The sequence below is a fragment of the Molothrus ater genome, chromosome Z (assembly GCF_012460135.2).
Source record: "Molothrus ater isolate BHLD 08-10-18 breed brown headed cowbird chromosome Z, BPBGC_Mater_1.1, whole genome shotgun sequence".
Lineage (NCBI taxonomy): Eukaryota > Metazoa > Chordata > Aves > Passeriformes > Icteridae > Molothrus > Molothrus ater.
The window spans coordinates 22,598,560-22,619,366 of NC_050511.2; the positions used below are offsets into that span (position 1 = coordinate 22,598,560).

General features: G+C 36.7%; 1 protein-coding gene across 1 annotated transcript in view; it reads right to left on the bottom strand.

The window, feature by feature from the left end:
- TENT2 (terminal nucleotidyltransferase 2) overlaps positions 1 to 15,130 on the bottom strand; it is a 44,773-nt gene extending 29,643 nt beyond the window's left edge. The window contains exons 1-9 of the mRNA XM_036403238.1: positions 15,035 to 15,130; positions 13,291 to 13,482; positions 12,546 to 12,671; positions 11,039 to 11,294; positions 9,966 to 10,080; positions 9,753 to 9,844; positions 8,909 to 8,975; positions 3,735 to 3,804; positions 1,117 to 1,193 (exon numbers count right to left, since the gene is read on the bottom strand). Coding sequence (XP_036259131.1) covers positions 1,117 to 1,193; positions 3,735 to 3,804; positions 8,909 to 8,975; positions 9,753 to 9,844; positions 9,966 to 10,080; positions 11,039 to 11,294; positions 12,546 to 12,671; positions 13,291 to 13,445 — 958 coding nt within the window. The 5' untranslated portion in view covers positions 13,446 to 13,482; positions 15,035 to 15,130. The remainder of the gene's footprint in view (positions 1 to 1,116; positions 1,194 to 3,734; positions 3,805 to 8,908; positions 8,976 to 9,752; positions 9,845 to 9,965; positions 10,081 to 11,038; positions 11,295 to 12,545; positions 12,672 to 13,290; positions 13,483 to 15,034) is intronic.
- Positions 15,131 to 20,807: the final 5,677 nt, after the last annotated feature.

Sequence of the window (20,807 nt, forward strand, 5' to 3'; positions counted from 1 at the left end):
AACATGAAGTTAACTTTGCTGGCCTTATAAAAGTGAGCACCACAGCAGAACAGAAGAGAAGGTGGGATACTAGGACTGTTTCTACTGCTCTTTTCACATCTGGACTTGTCTGCCCTGCAGTGATTTTCTGACAAAAAACAATCTGTGACAGAAGCTACAAACAAGTACATCAACATTAGACTTTGTGAAGTGACTGCTCAATGATTACTTCCTAATATTTTTAGTACTTGGAAGCAAATCCTTTCCTTTCCTTTCAAGAAAGTCATACACTTTCTTGAACATATGAAGAAATTACAGTTAACCAACTGATCCGGGACAAGTTGTAGACTCTCCTAGTAACATGAATATGAAACACAAACTAGTTTGACTGAAATATTAGTAAAAACTAGTGAAGGCAGCTTCTATTGGTAACTGCCTACCCTAAATAGAAAGAAATTCCTTTATGCAAGAACTGAAGAAGAGGGTAAAAGGAATAAATGCAAATGTCCTAGAAGAAAAAGGCTGAGGCACACTCCTTTATGTACTTATCTGACAAATGACATTGCAATGCTAAGAAAGAAACTCTTAGTTTACCACTAAGAGTGCTGTTGTTATTACCTTCCTTTCACAAGGCTGTTTCACAATCTCTCCCTAAAATGCAAACTCCTGAGCAGACACAAACCAATTCTGATTCGGGATTAGTATAAATACTGAAGCAGTATTTTGGATTTTCCAAGCAAAGACTCTGCAACAGCAAATAGACATAGCTGGCTATCAGCCATCCATACTGTCATTGGCTGTAAGGAAATAAAAGAAGCTGGAGATTATACCACTAGATAACCATTACTATCATGATCTTATTATCTGCAGAATACCTGAAGTAGCCCTTGTAGTAGATATATGGACCTGAATATGAAAAATCTTTTTTATCTTCTGAATAGTATAATATTTAGTTAAAAACATACAGCTGTTTTCCTCATGTATTTAGAATGAGCAAGAAGAATTTAAAGACACTTAATGTAGCTAAATAGGTAATTTTATATATAGTAATTATTAAATTTTCATAGAATATCAATACTAAAATACAAACTCTAAAAGCAAAGGTTAAAGAAATAAGAAAATACAATAAAAACTTACTGAATGCATAGCTTCTCAGAAGGAATGTATTTCTTATCCCTATCACATTGTTTACATTCAAGTCGAAATCCACATTGCTATTAGGGAGACAAAAAAAATGAAGCATCATGGTATTTAATTTCTGCATGTTTACTACCTACTTTATGGCAGATGTAGAGAAAAGTAATTTTAATATAAAACTCTAGAAACTTTCTTCAGAGTTTTAAATGCCGTGATTTAGTTTTGTTTATAGCACCTGAGCCACTTAAAGACTTGAACTCCTTTGTTATAAAAATGTTCTTGTTGTTTTAAATGAAGAATACATGTAGATACAAATTTAGACTTTAGGACAACTTAGGATATCTTTCTTAATTTTTGCCAAATCTTTCTCCAACTACACTTGCAATACATTATTTATTACAGACAACTTTTGATACCAGGAAGGATTCTCTGGGGTATTAGTTTAGGATGAACTGAGAAAGAGAACTGGAAGAGGTCGGATGGTAAGATCAAAGGCTTGTCAGGAAGCAGAACCAGCCTTAGAATAATTTCCTGGGAAAGACTACCAAAAAAATATGGTAAGTTTTTAAGTGCAGTTGATCTTCTCTTATTTTTACAGCACTATAAACCCCCAAGTTTAAAGGTTATAAAAGAGAACAAATACAAACTGAATGCTTTCTCATTCACTGAATCAAAGTAAGGGGAAACAGCCATTTTCACTTATATACAATATATATATATATATTTCAGTTATTGGTAACACATTAGAATGTTCATCTCCAGATACAGAGATAACACCCATCAAATTCAACCACCTTCCCCCAGCATCTGAAAAAAACTCCCAACAAAAAATCAGCTCTCACAGGAAGCTTGTAATGTTTAGTTTCAATTTTTGCAAAGACAGGCCTAGTGCCCTAGGTACAGGATATCCAATCAATTTTTTAAGACCTCTGTGAAAAAATGCATGCATATGCATTTTTTGTACATCTTAGCCTACAAAGACAAGAGACCGCTAAAAGACTAGAAAGAGACAAATGCTTAAATAAATAGACAAAACATGGTGGTGACAGGTTATGTAAGAGTAAGATAACTGTAAAGACAGAAAACAAAACAAAAATTAACTACAACCAAAAAAATCCCAACCCAAAACGATGACATTCACCGCCACTCCTCTTCCACAAAAGCAATGTGGAAGATGGAAAATCAGATGGCGAACAATACTGCTGTTTACTCTGCAAAAATATAATGTGCTGCTTCTAGTCTGAGAAGATCACACTTTGATTTAGTGGGAAATAAAGAGTTCTTTAAATCCTATCTGTAAGGTATACAATTATCATGACTTATTTTTTGAAATCACTGCTTACAAAAAGACTTCAGTCTTCTCACACAATCACTTCTATCTGTTCCACACTAAAGGTCTCTTTTTAAAAAAGTTTATTTTCTTAATTTAAATTGGGGAAAAAATATTCTTGCTATAATCCCATAACTCATTCAATATTTGGACCAGGAATGTATAATTTCATTTATATACGAAGACTAGCATTCCTATATGTAGGCAATCCAAATAACCCAAATTTTAGCTTGACAAGTACCATACTTCCAGGAAGCATGAAAGAAACAACCTTCTGTACTGTTAGAAGAGAAAGTAAAAAACATTCAAATTTTTAAAAGAAGGTAGGCAATTATACTCAAGTAAATATGGGACTGGTTGTAAATGAAGAAAAAAGTGTAAAGTGAAAACTCCAACAAGTGTGTATAATCTCAGATGAAACAAAAAGCTTAAACTGGTGATATAGTTTAGTTCAAATTATAAACATGAAAGATTTAGTTTTATCAGGGCAGGAACCTAGCCATGATAAAGTTATACCATGATAAAAACATGTTGTGATATGCTTTCATAGGGAGAGGCCAGAGAAGTATGCTTATTTGTTTTTAAAAGACAGAGACAGGGTTACAAAATTTTAGAACTGTACAGACAGGTTAAGAGAGCTACATTAAAGTTTTTCAAAGTCCAATTTACAAAGAAGGATCAAACTATGTTACTACAGGAAACTGATAAATATCAGTGTTACAAAACTAAGCCAATGAACATTACTCAGACTATCAACATATTTCAGTGTTTGCATGACTTTTTCCTGTCAGATACTTTTATCACACACAATAAGAAAGACATCATTATCTGTCCTAGTGCAATGCACTAAATTATTCTCATGTCTTCATAATGAATATACAATGAATACAACAAAATATCACCACAAACTAGTTTGTTTCAGTGTTGTTTGTATAGCTCAATAGTTATGTCTGCACAGCAAGCAAAATTATATTTCACAACAGTTTTCTTCCTACCACTGTTTTTTTGTCAAACCATTTGTTAACTTGGAGTCCACTATGTACAAATAACCCACCAGAAATAATTCACATCACAGGAACTAAATAGTATCTCAACCATAAGAGGTGATTCAGACCATCAAGGCAATAAGCTGACTGCCACTGCATGCTAGCTCTACAAACTTGTGATAACAACTACAGCACCACACAAATAAACATACAAAATGGTGGGACTCCTTGTAAGGGCAGTACACATATAGAATGCTTTCCCATATCAAAGTCTAAAAGATTAGGCTGAACAGAATACTTGCCTGACTTTATCCCTGAATTTCACTATTGGTACTTTTGCTCTGATCAGCTGAGGTCGCTCAATGTAGCTTGCTGAAAGGGAGGAAAATATGCAATTAAGTTTCATGCAAAATGCAGATCTTAATGAAAGATCCTGTAATAGAATCTAATTGACTGATTTATAGCAAATAGCAGCTTATTAAATTTAGCAGGGTTGTACAAAACTAACTAACCTTTAGCAACTGTAGCAAAAAAACAACCTATGAAAGCAGGTGGAACACCCCCCACACTAAACATTAGAGAAGAAGTAGAACATTAAAGACTGAGGGAAATATATTCCAGAAATTTTAACATAAGGAATGCAGAACTACAATGTTTTCATGGAACAGTACTTGTAATACAAATCCTGAATTGCTATAATTAAGGTACAAAAATAAAGGAGGAGAAATATATCCAACCAGATATATGGGTTGGATGGATGGGCTAATGATAGGCTCAAAATTTGTTTTGAAAACTGTTCATTTGAATTATAAACTACATACCAGGAAGTGCTACTGAAAACATGATAATGCTTTCTATCAAAGATGGGGTAAGCTTTATCTGCCTTATGTTTTAATAGTGATAGGACATGCAATAAATCCACACTGATGATGATTATCAGATGATTACCTACACAGTATGCTACCAAATGCACCCTCCACACGCAGCTCCCCAAAGCTGTTGCATCAGCCATACTGTTGTGAATTCCCTAGATTTCATTATACTTCAGCCTATATTCAGTAGTTTCCCATAATCCTGAATGAATACTGTGACCAAGAAAGCAACAAAGAAGAAAGAAAGGTAGGAGCCTGTAGGTTGTATGGTATTAATTTGGTCAAAAGGTGTGATTTTAGTAGTTACTTCTGTTGCCAATTTGTCCATATCCAACATCATATATTTTCCCATTGTTTTTATAAATTAACCTCAGATTAGCATAAATAAGCATGCACAGTACAAGTAATACAGACTAAAAATAATCTTTAATAAAATGAATTTTTCTTTCCCTCCAGAAAAAGCAACGAGGTACTTCTATCAGCTGAACACCCAGCATAATCTTCCTTGCTTTTGGATGATAAATTCAGATTTGGTGGAACAAAATCTGTGCAATACTCAATTAAAACAAACCTTTTTTTGAGACTTTCTGAAATTGTTTTGTGGATATGCATGTTCAGACAGATTTGACCTGAGGCAATCTTTTATTTGGATTTTAATGCATCAGACAAGCCTATGCAACACACAGACTCGCACTCAGAATAAAAGACAATCTTACTAATTTACTGATGTTAAAGAGAGAATCTTAAATGAACAAATTCAATTCATGCTCGCTGTCTGCTAAATTAACACAAGCATCCCCTCTTTCTAGCTGCACCTTCCGACACATCCAGGCATCTGTCCTCCAGCAGAATATTTTTAAAGCGAGAGTCTAAAGCATGCAGAGCTCTCTGCCTCCTCTCTTTTCACTAACAAATTTATGACAAAGATTCCCAATGCACTAACACATGGTCTATCTGTATACCACAGCAATTCAACTTTCCTCACTTTGACCCTTCCCAATGCTCTTCAGAGGTTAACTGAACTCATTCAAGGGACAATCCACGTCCAAACAGATCCTTGTCTGCAAATGCCTCCCTATACTTGATGGATGCTTGTGTCAAATTAGCTGGCTAAAAAAAAAAAAGATACATCCCAAAACATAATCCCAATCTCTTTCACAGGGTGGTAGAAAGCAAGGAAGAAGACAGAAGAGGTAAGAAGAAGCTAGAAGCAGCAACTTCCTGCTGGTATCCTCTTTCTTGGCTCAGACCAATGATGCTGTCAGCAGAATCTATATTGTACCTTACACATATATACAGGGGAAGTAACAGTCACAAATACAGGGTGTGGAATTCTTGAGGGTGGAGTAAGAGCCTTAGTAAACTGACTATGTGATCATGAAAGCTGTGACCAGAGACGCTACACTAAAATACATGAAAAGAAATCTGTACAGCTGCTCCACAGTTTTAGGCATGTCTATGGAAAGGTCATGAACACCACTTCAGCTCAGCAAAAAAGAATCTAAGTGGCTTCAAAGAAGACTAAGCACTGCTTCATATACAAGTTATTCATGCAGAATTTCAGACTGAAGAGCTTAATTCCCTCTCTTCTTTCACATAATGAAAGATTAAGCAATTGTACAGAATATTAATCCCAAACATGGCATATGCCAAAAAGATCTTTGACATCCTGTGCACAAAGCCTGCTCTTAGTGATTTGGTTATACTACAGAAGGAGAAACACAGAAGTCTGAATCCACATTCATGAAGAATCTAGGAAGGTACAACCCACCACAGGATGAAGCAACTGCTGATTTTTTGGAATTCACTCAATGATCTGCACAGTCCTTCAAAGTCATTCAACTGAGTTCAAACTCCTTTGCTTGCCCCAGCTGTTACACATTTCCCACTAGACCACCATTAGGCAGATTCTACTCTGATACCCTAGTCTCAATGCTACTGTACCTCTTTGTAAATCTAAGGGAAAATGAGCTCTTGGCTATTTATGCAGATAGTAAATACTTGTCAACCTAATACTATTATGGTGTTCTTCAAATGAATCCCACATAGATGAATCTGAAGTGGGGAATCAGTCTGACATCAACTCTCAGTGGTTTAGATATACACAAAAACAATGAATAAAATATCAGAAGCTTTTTCCCACTTTTCTCTGTTATTAGACTATTCAAAAACAGAAGACATTTTATTTCAGTTGGTATTCTAGACGCAGAATGACAACACAGAAAAGCTCTGCTATAAGACTTAGAATCTGATGGACTAAAACTCCTTGCTCAGGAGTTTTAGTCCATCAGATGTCCTCAGACTTGTTACCTTTTACAAATCTCAGACTTGTTACCTTTTACAAACCTGCAACAAGTTAGAGTTTATACAAATTTTGAATCCACTTCCCAAATCTCCTAATCTAATAATCACATTCAACTCCATATGAAGGATAAAAGACATGACACTCAAAGTTTTGAAAACAAAACAAACTGTGAAAGGGACTGATCTAATTTACACTTGGAATGCTTCTTCATTTATCCATCATAGAATTAAGATGAAATAACCACAGAATCACACTTTTACTGTCCTTATATTGGAATGCACAGGAACACTGCAGACAGCAAGAACAAAGAAGGAAATGTTGTAAGAGGCACAGATAGAAAAAACTTCTCCCAAGTTTCTGAACCAAAGTGATTTGGAAAAAGGTTAAAGAAGATCTAAAACTTTACCTATGCCAGCCTCCTTATTTCTTTTTGTCCTTTAACTCTTCCAAAAAAACAGAGCAAGAACTTATTCTAAATAGCACCTTATACCTTCTCCCTGTTGTTGTTTCTCTTACATCTTGGCATACACTTTTCTAGCTTTCATGTTTGGCCCACACTATGTTTATTTCCATTCTCTCCTGTGAAGCAATAGTAAGTTTTATGAGTGCTCACACACTTGTTTAAGAACATGCTGCAGTCTCTCTTCTACAGAAGAAAGAAAGAAGTACTTAACTAATATTGCCAGAGAGGTATTATCTTAAAATTATAGGATAGTATCATGCATGCTAACAGGGCAGCAAAAATTTGAAAATAATTACCAGAAGCAGCTTCATACATTTTAGGTAGACAGGCTCTCCTTGATCTATAGTAAGCACTACTGAGAACAACTAAAACTTCAGTGTGTTACCAACATTATTCTCATATTAAATCCAAACCACAGCACTGCATCAGATACTAAGAAGAAATTAACTATCTCACCTGAAACCAGGACACCTCCTGTTCCAGAACTACTTAACCTTGGCATAACTCAGCTATAGCTTGTAAATTAGGTAAATCTAGGTGTAAAGACCCATGTGCCAAAGCCTTTTGGTTTTGAACATTTTTAACCAACCTTTGTCTGTTAGTTCTATTCACATAACATCCACACACAGACACAGGACAGACTGCTACAAATAGGAATTAATGCCACAGTGATGTTAAGATTCTGAAGAGATGATGTAAGAGGACTACATACCACAACTAAGGGACCCTGACAGGAGTGGTAATCTCAGCAGTGCTTTGTCCTGTCTTACCTTCCATAGAATATTTTGATTAAATCAGGCTGACCAAATGCACTTGCAAGGTATCAGAAAATTACAAAATCAAAAATGGGCAAAAGCACAAATCACTTGGGGATCACTTGCACATGGCTATCATACCTTTCCAATACAGGTAAACATACCTGATTTTGTCTAAGCCTCTGTTACAGAACAAGAGCTCTTGAGAAAGACTGCTCATTTAGAAGCTTCTTGAACCCTGAAAACACACCTACATTATCACTGTGCTATCAGAAAGCACTCCACCACAGACAGAGAGAGCTGCACCACAGACAAACCCAGATTAATTTTCAGACTTACGCAAATGTCAATAATCAGTAGTAATAAGCATTAAATATCAGATGCCTACTCAGCAGTAGATGTATCAAGTCTTTCTTCCATGTGAGCTGTTAAAATCTGCGCATGCATGCTTGCCAATGAAGAAATTTTGAAGTCTGCATTTAAACTTATGGTTTGTTCATTTTAGCACTGCAGGACTGTTCAAAACATCACTATAAGGACTAGCATCAAAGAATATACCACAAGTCTGGGAAGCAGGGTGATAAAGTCATTGATACCAGTAAATGTAAGAGTATTTTATAATTCAAAGGAAGATATAAAAGCCTCTTTGAAGTAGAAGGCTTTCACATTTAAGTCAAGATCTACCCATGTGAATTCTTAATCTGAAGAGAGTCTAAACAATAAGCTAAAGAAACTATGAATTGATATGTTTTATCTGTATGTACTGGTACTGTCAACATTTATTACTTTCTTCATTAGGCACATAAGTTAATTACTTCTCTAAAGAAAAAAATCAATTTTACACAGTCTACTGTGAGTGACATCTTATTTTACAAATTCTTAAGAGTGTTTTTCCCAGGAAGACACTGCAATCTAAGATATTACTAAGAGTTCACTAAGAGAGGTTTCCCAAAAAGAACCTAGATTAGAACCTAGACAAGATGCAATTACATACATTAACAAGATGCAATTACAACTGAGCATCAACACTACTTCCAGAACTGCCAATAATCTTACTACCTCGCTTTAGATGGTAACTTACAAAGTTTAGTACAGAAGAGTTTTTGGACTAAGCTGAGTATACGTCTTGCTTCAGTCTTCTGATTCACCTGAAAGTGGTATTAAAATTAATGAAAAATTTTGGTATCTCTCATTTAAATATTCAAAGTAAGCATGCTTTGGTTTTAAAATTAAATTTGTTCTCAGAATAATACATGAACAAGTACACCAACACATTCTACAGCCTACAGACACATTTATCACAGTAAATGCCAGACAGAACAATCCATACTCAATATGCAAAGTGATTAACAGACATTCAAAAATCACAGACCTAGATGAAAACCTAGCCCCATTTACACAAAAATGCCCTCTTCTTCCCTTTAAATTATGCTTAAATTCTTTCAAGATTATGGTCTATTGAAATTTCTTTCAGATATCCTTTCTGTTTACCTAATTTCTACTCATAACATTTTTTCTCACTAAAAATGTTTAAGATACTAAATACATTTTTATGCCTGATCACTAAAATTGGTACCTATGACTCTAAATAATAAGAAACTTTACTTATTAGAAGTTGTTTCTGCACCTAAAAGAGTTCTCTAAACAGTTTTCTTCATCATTCTAGGCATCTGCTTCCCTTTTGCTGTATTTTTGCACTTATGAATTGAAGGTAAAGCTTTAAAAAATAAGTTTTGTTAGGTTGATAGGGTTTAATTCTTATCTGCACATTAATGGGCTCAAAGTTTGTGGCTATTATGAGTGCAAAACTATGTTACTAAATCAAAAAAGATTTTACCATTTTTTTATGATTTCGAGATCCAGCCTTTTAACAGCACATACATAAAACCAGACTTTGTTTTAACTACGTATTTTAAATTACTTACTGGCTCTTCTTTAATCACCAGGCACAAATCACCATCACTAGTACGAGTGCCAAATCCATTCAGTGAGGACCCAACCAAAAAAAGTCTGCTCTCTGTAATAGAAGAGTAACAAAAAATAAACATGATGTGACATATTACAGTTTGAGAGGAAGGAAGAATCACAAACTTGAAGAACATGCAAACTGATATAAAGTAATTAGATTCAAAACATACGTGGAAAAATTAGCTGAATTTCTCTCTGGAGTTCTGCTCTGCAAAGCTCTTTTCTGTCCAAATCAATGGCCTGTTGTTGACATGCTTGAAACAACTCCAAAACCTGTTTACTTAACTGGACACACACATACAAAAAGTAAAGACACAGCAAAGTGAACATTCTTTCTTGTCACAGATGCAATTACATGAAACACAAAGGGATGGGTTTTTTTAATGCAAAACCCAGCACCATTTCACATGACCAACTCCACTGTCTAGAGTTTTACTGCACTTAAATTCATAATTAATAGTTCCTTTTAAAATTTTCTGCTAAGTTTTTAAATTTAAATTTGTTCCATTTGTTATAAAATGGCAAATCAGAGAAAATAATTTTTGCATCATCAGTACATGCAGTATTTCAGGGAATAAGTAGTGAATGACCAGAGACATCTTCTGCTGACTTTAATGTGAACAGTTTGCCTACCAGTAATAGGGAGAAAAATATCATTAAAAAACCTGATTTAAATTAGCTTTCTTTTTTATCCCATATAAACTAATTAAGAAGTCAGATCTTTGTTGGAAGGAGGTACTGACTGTTTTCCTTTCCTGCACTGTTACATTCTATAATCAACAGGCATATTTACACTAAAAAACCCAAAACCCTTCTGTCATATGTGTGCAGAACAAGAAACAGTTCCCAATTCCATTCCATTCTCTTCTATATTCCAGAACAGCTATGACAGTAACTTTTATGCTTTCTTGAAAAGAGGGAGCGAACATCTTTACAGGCCAAATACTGCATCTATTCAGAATGGGCTTCTCTCATATTACTACAGTGGGGTTTTACAAGGAAACAATACCCTGACTTCCCCTGCCACCACAAAAATGCTTCAAACCCAAGCAAAGACAAGGAGGTGATACAGAACAACAGTGGCAGCTACACTTATTGACACTCCTTCTAATGGCAGCTTACCAATAGATAGCCCATGATACTGTCAAAAACACTGGTAGAAATGTTTGTGGTCTCCTACAGTACCTCTAGATTCTGCATACTCAAAAGACAGAAGTAAAGCACAGGCACAGAAAGCCATTACCTCGTCCTTGGCAACAGGGAGCCTGGTTTCTGTAGGATCTGGAAACAAAGTATCTTGCAAAGGAGGGACCCATCCAATTAAGGCTGGTGAGCCACTCGCATGCACCCCTGGAGACTGAACTGAAACTGATGCTGGGAAGGAGCGTCTACGTTCTTTTGGCAAAGGCACTGCTTGGTTAACTACAGCTGTATCAGAATCATGTGAATGAATCCGCTGCCGTTTGGCGTCATCTGGAACACTCTGTTGACTTTGTCTCCTAGAGAGAGACACTGTGTAATTCCTCTAGTTCACAAGCTCCAACTTATAATTAAAAGACAGTTTCTACAAAGTTCAAATACTAACACTTAATGACATAACTACTTCACTAAGTATGCTACAGAGCAGGTGTGCCCATCCTAGGTATTATGTGAAACAAACCTGGAATGGAAAAAGAGAACATAAAATTGCAGAAATAAAGCTACCCGAGAACTGGATTGATGCAATTCTTTAAGGCAAGTGTCTGCATTTAACCAACTGAAACCCAAATGACAAGTTTGTTTAAGCTGACTACAAATCTCCCAACATAGCATAGCTTGTCATAGAATAGACTGCTCAAGAGGAAAAAATGCATGGAGCATAAAACCAGGAGCTTCCTTAGTCCATGAGATAATTACATAGTCAGCTATAACTTAACAGCTTATATTTGACTGTGCTTATTTTTTCATGTTAGATTTGGTAGCGAAATAGCATTCAGGAGATAGTACTGAAGACACACTACAGAGAACCTCCTTCCAATCAGCTGATTCCCACAATTACTAGAAACATGTATCGACCAGTATATCTGAACTAATAAAGAGAACTGACTTTTTCTAAAGCATTAAAAGATAATTAAACCCTACATTTATATAAAATTTCCCTTTCTGTGGTAACTAAAATAACAAATGTAAATTCAAGTAATGTAATGTAAATTCAAGTTAATTAAAAAAAAAACCTACAAAAACTAGTTTTCCATAAAATCCTCTTTAAAAAAAAAGAATTTACACATGTTTGAATTTTATACCTTGTATTTGAAAAATAATATATCATGTAGTTAAGAAAATTAGGAAAAACATGTAATGCGTTATCAGGAAAACACGACAATTCCCATAAAACATTGAGGGTGCACTCTTATTTTTAACTTGACAAATTAACAATAAAAGAACATTCGTTGACACAAACCAGCTTAAAGTCAAACCCACACAGACCCCAATTCACTGCAGTATTACAATAAATCACTTAAATCACCTCTGCAAGGCTACAGATACTGGAAGAGAAAACTAGGTATAGGAAGTCACTTCTGAGTACTAAGATTCTCAAAAAGGTACTATGCTTTAAAGAGCCAATACATGGCCTGTTTACATCAAAAAGAAAAAAGTACTCAGTATTGCAATTTCTAACATAACTCAAACTGCCTAAGAAATTGATATCAGACGAGCTTCACAATGAGTACATTACAACCAATATTGGTCACATACGTAAAAGAACTTACTTTCTTCCTTGAAACGACGTCAGGGCATCTGGCGTAGACACTGGACTGACACTTCTGTAAGTCACTGGTTGCAGTGTAACAGCTGGAGTAGTTTCAACATTCCCACTCAAAAGAGCTCTAGAAAGACTACAGTCCAAAACAGTCATTCATAGATAACCAAGATACTTTTTATGGATTGGTAGTTTTTGTTAACTGAATATTAAATTTTACAAGTCCTATCACTTGGGCATTTTTAGAAGGAATATATCTTTCTTTTCTATTCAACACGAAGATATATTTCAGTTTATAACATGTATTTCATTAAAAACAGAAAATGTTCATTCTTGACAGCATATGTGTAAGAAGGGGTTAGCAAACAAATTCACTTAAGGAACTTTTAAGTTCAAAAGCCTAAACAGCACTACAGTGTCTTCAAATATAAACCCAAGAATAAACATTTCCTCCCCTTCTCATCTCCTCCCTGCTCTCCTTAATAAACAAATACGATCGAACATCTTTAAAACTGAGCTGTGGATTAGCAACTCTAATCAGCGCCATTACATCTCATGCATTATGCATCGCAGGCAAGCATATAGATTTGCAGGTCCATAAGAGAAATTATACAGCTCTTTTTTATATGCATGACATCTTAAAAGTTTTGTGAAGTTCAGGGCAGTTCAATGTTATAAACAGTGAACACTATCCTCCATAAGGAGAAATATTTCTTTCAGACCCAACCCCTGCTACCAAACCTTACTGTACTTACACTGCACTGTGAAGATGAAATGGAGGAACAACAATTTGCTGGTGAGAAAGAAGAGTAGGAGGCATATTTAAAGGAAGTTTAGTGAAGAAAGTACTCTGTTGTTGATATTTTGGAGGAAAGGGTGGACGACCCAAGTTGGAAGAATTTGGGAACATGCTCCTTTCTACTTGAAGTGAACATGTATCCTTTTATCTAAAAAAAAAAAAAAAAAAAAGAAGAAAAGAAATTGAAATCAAGCAAAAAAGCAAAAAGAAATACCTGTTACCTTTTAAGCTCTTGGTTTAAAAATTCAAGTAAGCTAGAATATACTTCCAGGAACTGCTGAAGAGAATGGTGATCACAGGATTTCTGTCATTATAAGACACTAAACAAAAATGCTGCACACTCTCAAGTTTCATAATTATTGCTTACTTTATTTATGTTTAAAAGTGAATTTTTATATGACCCCCTCAATTTTTAGTTTAATTAAAAAAAAATAAAATTACACGTCACAAGATGTAACAGTTTTCATCTCAGGGAAAAGTACCATGCAACTGTGGAATTTGTTTCATATTTGAAACAGGTTCATAATATATGGAAAGAAATCCTTGAGTACATTATAAGAGCATGAAGATTCAGCTAATCATGAACTACAAGTTATGTCATGAAGTTTAGTACTTTTTCACAACACGACAAGTAAAAAAGCAGACAAATGATAACATCAATTGCAACTAATCTAACCATGCTTTATCATACATATGTAGTACTATTTTACTGAACAGACTCTGTCATAGAAAAAGATAAGTTTACTATCTTTTCAACTCAAAATTGATTCTGGCACAACTTCCCAGACAATTCTGACTGCCACTGTGGACAGCATCAGGACAAAGCATAAGAAAATTAATAATGAGGAGTTTATATGGTTGTGTTTGGCTTTGCTCCTTATTTCCTGCGATAATCCACACTAGTGAATAGTAAAAACCTGCACTAGCTCTAAGAGAAAGCTATTAGAGTTGTTCCTTTTTTTTTTTCCCCATTTGATGGGGCGGGTGAAGGGAAGCAGTATGCATTATGGAAGTTACTATTTGGATGTTCACTTTCAGTTCTGCCGAAGAAATGACATCATGTTGCATAACAAGTAAGTCACTTGGCATTTAGTCTGGATGAGTATCTGCTGTCCAAACCTTTTTATTTCTAGCAGACAGAACAATTATTAACATGCCCCATTCCCCTCTAAGCAGACCAGGCACTCTCCACAGCACACCATAGAAATAAGCAGTTTAGGTATACAATTAGCTAGTAACAGAACGATGAACGAGAATTCAAGAGTTAGGCGCAGAAGAAACACATGTTCAGTTTCGCCTTTGAAGCTGTAAACACCAAGAAGACAAGCAATGGAGGAGTTACCTTCCCCAACCCAAAACAATGCAGCAACACCGCTTTCTCACAACAGCGGCAACGACCTTTACCGTGACCGTCAGCACGGGTTACCTCGCCAGGAATTGCCAGGCTCTCCTGAACAAGCTTCATAACTTGCAGTCCAGGTACCTTTGTCCCTTTGGGCAGTGTTTCCAAACAAGCAGGTATTTCCCACAGAGCCACAGGAGTGAACCGTGCAGGTAAGTCCGTGCGCACGGAAACCCGCCAGCCCCCAGCCCCCATGCCGGGAGAGGCGTCCGGGCCCGCCGCCACCCCTGGGGCCAGAGCCCGGCACCCCGACGCCGCTCCCTGCCGCGTCCCCGCGAGACCCCCACGGGACACTCACGTAGGGCCTGAGCGGAGGCAGGCGGGGCTGCGGGTATCACTGCGCGGGGCGAGCAGCGGAGACCAGCTCCCACAGCTGAGCACTGTCCTGTCCCCCGGATGCAGAGACACCGCAGGAAGGGGCCGGCACGCGGCAGGAAGAGCCGGGATGCGGCAGGAAGCGCTGGGATGCGGCAGGAAGCGCTCGCTCCGTCAGTTCCTGCGCCACTTCGCGGCCTCCTCCCGGCGTGCACGCCCCCTTGCGGCGCGGCGGGAGGCATGCGCGGGGCGGCTCCGTGAGGGATCGGTGGGAGGCGGCGGCGGGAGTTGGAGCGCTTCGCCGGCACCCGGTCCGGCCGGGCCTGAGAGAGACACCACGGTGCAGCTGGTTTGCTTTCTACAATTACTGGCGGACTGTTACTGAGCTACTGTTCAGAAGCGTGTCCAAACTATTATATTTGGCTAAATACTAGGATTTGGGCAACATGGATTATAGGCATGCTAGGATTAATCTGGAGTCACAAACATATTGAAATGCTTGCTCCCTGAAGAATGTCAGAAGCAAAATGATAGAATCATAGAAACATCAATGTTGGAAGAGACTTTTAAGATACATGCAGTCCATCAACATGCAGTCCATCAACCGTCCATCCAGCACTACCAACTAATCCCTAAACTACTAAACTATCACCCAACACCAGATCCAAACACCTCAAGGACATCTCAAGGTGACTCAATTACATCCTTAGGCAATCTATTCCAATGCTTAACCACCCTAGTAATACAGAAAAAATAATTAATACATAATCTGAATGTTCCCTGGTTCAATTTAAGGCCATCTCCTGTAGTCCTGCAGGCACCGTAGGAGAGACCAGCTCCCACCTGGCACCTTCCTTTCAGGGAGCTGTAAGAGCAAAAAGGTGCCCCCTGAACCTGCTCTTCTTAAGACTAAACAAACCCAGCTCCCTCAGCTGTTCCTCATATGACACATTTTCTAGTCCTTTCACCAGCCTTGTTGCCCTTCACTGGACACTCCAGCACCTCAATGTCCTCTTTAAGGTGATTCCTTCTTGAGGAGTACACTTACCATAAGTGAGCTCATGGCTGAGCAGGTACTGAAACAGTGAGTTTATGCATCCATAGACACACTGTTGAAGCTCCTGTGTTTGAGAGGAAAGGGGTAAGTTGAAAGCTTGCTCAGCTTCAAAATTCTTACCTGAGGGCTTGCTCAGATGAGAGCAGGCCACAGCTGGAGTTGTTATGGTTAAAGGTTCTGGCTACTCAGAGATAGACTTAACAGATAAGAAAGCAACAAAACACAGGGGTCTAGTGAAGTGCAGATGGACAGGCAAGGGAAAGTTTGGGCTGTGAGACGACTTTATTTTCTTGGCTATGACATGGGATCTTCATATTAGGATCTGTTTGTGATTAGCATTGCATTTATGAGAGACAAATCTACTGGCATACTTTGAATGAAGATGTAAAGCAAAGCTCATCCACAAAGAAATTTCCTGTAAGAAATTTTTATTCTGGTCAGCGGACTAGGGCTGCTTGGGAGGATGGGATGAAACACAGCTGGACAGTGACCCAAAATGACCAAAGGGATATTCCAGAGCATGTGACATCATGCCCAGTATATGAACTGGGAGGAACAAGGAAGAAGAGGGGGCATTTGGAATTATACTGTTTGTCTTCCGGAGTAACCATGACTTGTGATGGAGTCCAGCTGTCCTGGCTGAACACCTACCTGTCCATGGGAAGCAGCGAATAAATTCCTTATTTTGCTATGCTTGCATGCAGAGCTTTTCTTTTTCTATTAAACTGTCTGTATCTCAAGCCATGTTTTCTAACTTTCACCCTTCTGATTCTGTCACAGATCCTGCTAGTGGAGAAGTGAGGAAGTGGCTGTGTAGTGCTGGTTGTGAGATGGGATTAAGCAATGACAATCTTTCTGTGCTGTTTGTTTGGAATCAAGACTTAACTTTCTACTTCCTGCTCAAGACAGAAATGTTGTGTCTTAACTGCTAGAGGTCTGTGATACAACTCCTTATAGCTGCAGTTCTCCACCTGCCGCATTCAAATGGTGTTCTCCAGATCATTTGACTGCTTTTCTCATCATAATCTATCCATTAACCAAAACATGTCGTGCTCCTAGGTTTGTCACATTTGTCATGGGGTCTATGATAAATCTAACCTAACTTAATCAATATACTCGGCAGCAGTGTTTAGACCAGGATGTTAAAAATCAACATCTTTTTATACAGCAAAAATGAAAAAGAGAAAGGAAAGAAAATAAGAAAAAATATTTAGGAATGCCTTTACTGATTGAAGTAACTTGTGTTGCTGTGTATTTTCCTGGTTTCCTTTCCTCTGCTCCTTGGCATAAGGCACCCTGATTTTGGGTTTGCATTAATTGAGATACTAAATAACTTTTTTTTTTTTTTGGCACAGACTGTTAACTCAAGGATTTTTCCCCATGTCTTGCCTGCATTCACTTGTCAACCTAGCTGCACATTTCAGTGAGGCACCTGAAATAACCTGACATTTTACAAATTGCCAACAGCCTTCTGAGACAAATCTCTGTGCTTTGATGTGCTGAGAGCTGTTCTATTTTTTCAATGTGTGCTGTCTTTCTTCCTGACCCTGACTGTGATCTCAGACAGTTTACAGATATTCTTCTGTTAGAAAAGACATATAAAGCCTTACTTCTAGTTTTAGGCAGGAATTGGACTGCTGGTCTACAGATACTCAACTGAACAACTATACAGTAAAGAACTGGGGAACTTGCACTAGTGATTCCAACAGATTCCCCCAAACAGAATGGCGTTAGGACTAGTCTTGTGTTTCTGCCTCAAAAGATGCTTGCATTAGAATTAAAATGGTATATTTATTGTAAAAGTTTGTAAAACTAATTTATTTGAACGACAGCCACAAAACTGAGTGATCAATGAAGGAAATTTGTGATCTGTAATAGAAGCAGAGTCTAAAGTCAGCCTCTATAAACTACAAACTATACTTAGCTCTGATATGAGGAAAGAGAGTGGTTTCCAGAAGTAGTTGACAAAGAAATCTCTAATGAGCCATCTGCAATTTCTCTCACAGAATGAAAACCATTATGCAACATAAAAATCCTTATTTAGTGCTTTTTGCAATTTTCTGAAGCTTTTGGAGCTGAAGTGCTTCATCTACTTAGTCTCTGAAGGTAAATAGTGATGGAAAGTTTGATCAAAGCATCTCAATTGTCAGTAGCTCAAGAGGGAATAAATGAAGAATAAAAGTCAATTCCTTTATGGAAACCTTTGTTTAATCTTTGAAAAGTCTACAGACTTTTCTTTGCCTCTTGGTACCTCAGAAGGCCTATGGGAGTTCGGACAGGTGTGTGGTTAGAATGTGCTTTACCATAGCAAACAGCCTTATTAAAGGGCACCTATACTACTTCACTCATTAACAGTGATGAAAAACATGTATTTGTATGCTCTGCCCCTACTTACTTATTTAACTTACTTGAAACTTTTTTTTTTTTTAGTTTCAAAACCACCTGTATTATGTGATCATTTATGATGCTGTTAGTGTCTGGGACTAGGTCTGAAATAATGAAACTTGTGTCAACACAGAGCTTCATTCTAAGTATCCTTTTTTCATATTTGGTACTGAGACCAAACATAGCACATAGATTAAAACAAAAAATGTAGCTACAATGAAATAAATGGTATAACAGGGATTAATACGGTGCAGGATCCACTGTGAAGATTGAAGCTTCTTAGTCATGATACCCACATGCAATGCTTTAAATTTCATTTAGAAATCAGGATATTCTGGGATTGAAGCCAAACCAGACAGTGAGGTTTAAAACAAATTTTATGTACCAGGGAAAAAGCAGCTTTCCCCAGGAAAACAATACAAGATTTTAATAATAATACAAAGAACATAAATTAGATGTCCATTAGAAAACAATATTAAAAAGGTATAAAGGCATATAAAGTAAGATTTGAAATTTTAGCAAGTAAATACTGAATGAAAAATTAATAATTAGTGACACAAATGCAGTATTTTTCCCCACTGTGCAACATTCTTGTTCTGATGTTCAACCTTCAGTGCTTTCAAAGTATTTATTACATACAGTGTGCTAATTTTATATGCATATAGGTATCACAGAATATACAGTACAGGATTTATTAAATGTAGTTAATATCATAGGCCTCACATGAAATACCTCACATGAAAATGTGAGGTAAATTTGCAAACAGGTCAGTTAAATGTGTGAATTCCAACTTTGAATTGTAAAATCCAGATAAAATACAGATTTGATAAATCTATAATAATGATTTATAGCAAAATATGTACTTACAGTGATCTTCATTTGGTGTGTCTACGTATGAATTATCCCTGTATCTTCTTCAGATGAGTATTTTGTAGTGCACCGTTTAGATTACCATTTAAAATGTACTATATGCATTTGATGAGAGTTAAAGTGTTGTGATACATGGTTAATGCTCTGCTCTGGTTAGATTAATGAGTAATTGCTAGTATTTTTATTACTTCAGTCTTTGTTTCTGTAAATTTTGTAATTACACTCCTTTAAATATAAGTGTTTTAAAGGAAGGTCTAGGTTTTCCTAAATTTTAATCTTTCCTCTCTTTCATGAAGAGAGACATGTCTTAAAACACAGGGTCATGAATTTCAAATGAAAACAGTGGATAAAGCAAATTTATTCTGCACAACTCTAGAAAACTGGGGTTTATTCCAGTTTTGTATTCGCCCATTGTACCCTTAGGAGGATATTCATGTTCCTCATGCCCTAAACTAGTCAGTTAAGTTTTTGAAGGACATGCCTGATATGTCAGTTTCTGAGGGTTAAGATTTTAGTAACATTTTATTGTAGATAAATAGTAGACAATCAGCTGTTGCCCAGTTTTTATAAGTAGTTGAGAGAAATTGATTTAAGATTAATGAATCCGGAGGCAATATCCATAAACTTATCTTCATGCATATAGTAACATCTCCAAACTGCCAGACAGACAGATACAAACTTTTTTCTCTACTGAATTAAACATTTAATAAAGTCAGTATTATCTCTATTTTATATTTGTTTAAAAATTGATAAATTTAAGCATGCACTTAGAATTTATGAGTTTTCAATTAGCATACTGGGACTTGAAAAAATTGTGAAGGTTCTGCTGTGGATTAGTAAATAAAATATAACTTCCTACATGTGTTCTGTTTTCCTAACATCTTCTGAATGTAATGCTGGAGGCTGAGGAGGGTGAAAGAGCTAACTGTTGGTGGCCAACATAAATTCTCTTGTATTATATTTCTTTACTGTGTCTTTCAGGTTTTTACCTCTGGTTTTGGTTGCTTACTTGTTTGTGGAAAATGCACCTGAATGCCCAGTTTTATTTGATTCATGAGCTTGTTCATGTTTAAGAACTAAATTTCATCATTTGGCTGTAAATGATGGCAGCATTTTATAGAAAAAAACCCCCTTATATAATGGTTTTGTTGTCAAAGATATGTACCTATCAACTAAGAAATTCCTTAATTTTAATCTTACCCCCATGGAGCAGATTGTTAATGTTATTAATATTCTGAGTATTACATGTCTACTTGCACAAAAACTATTCTACAATTTGCCAAATTTCAAATACATTTGGCAGCAACACAGATTGGGTCAGATTGGGAGGAACTACAGTGGGTCATGTGGACCAACCTCCCTGCTCCAGCAGGGTTGTCCCAGGACACATTTCACAGGATTGTATCTGGACAGTTCTTAAAAATTTCCAGTGAGGCAGATGCCA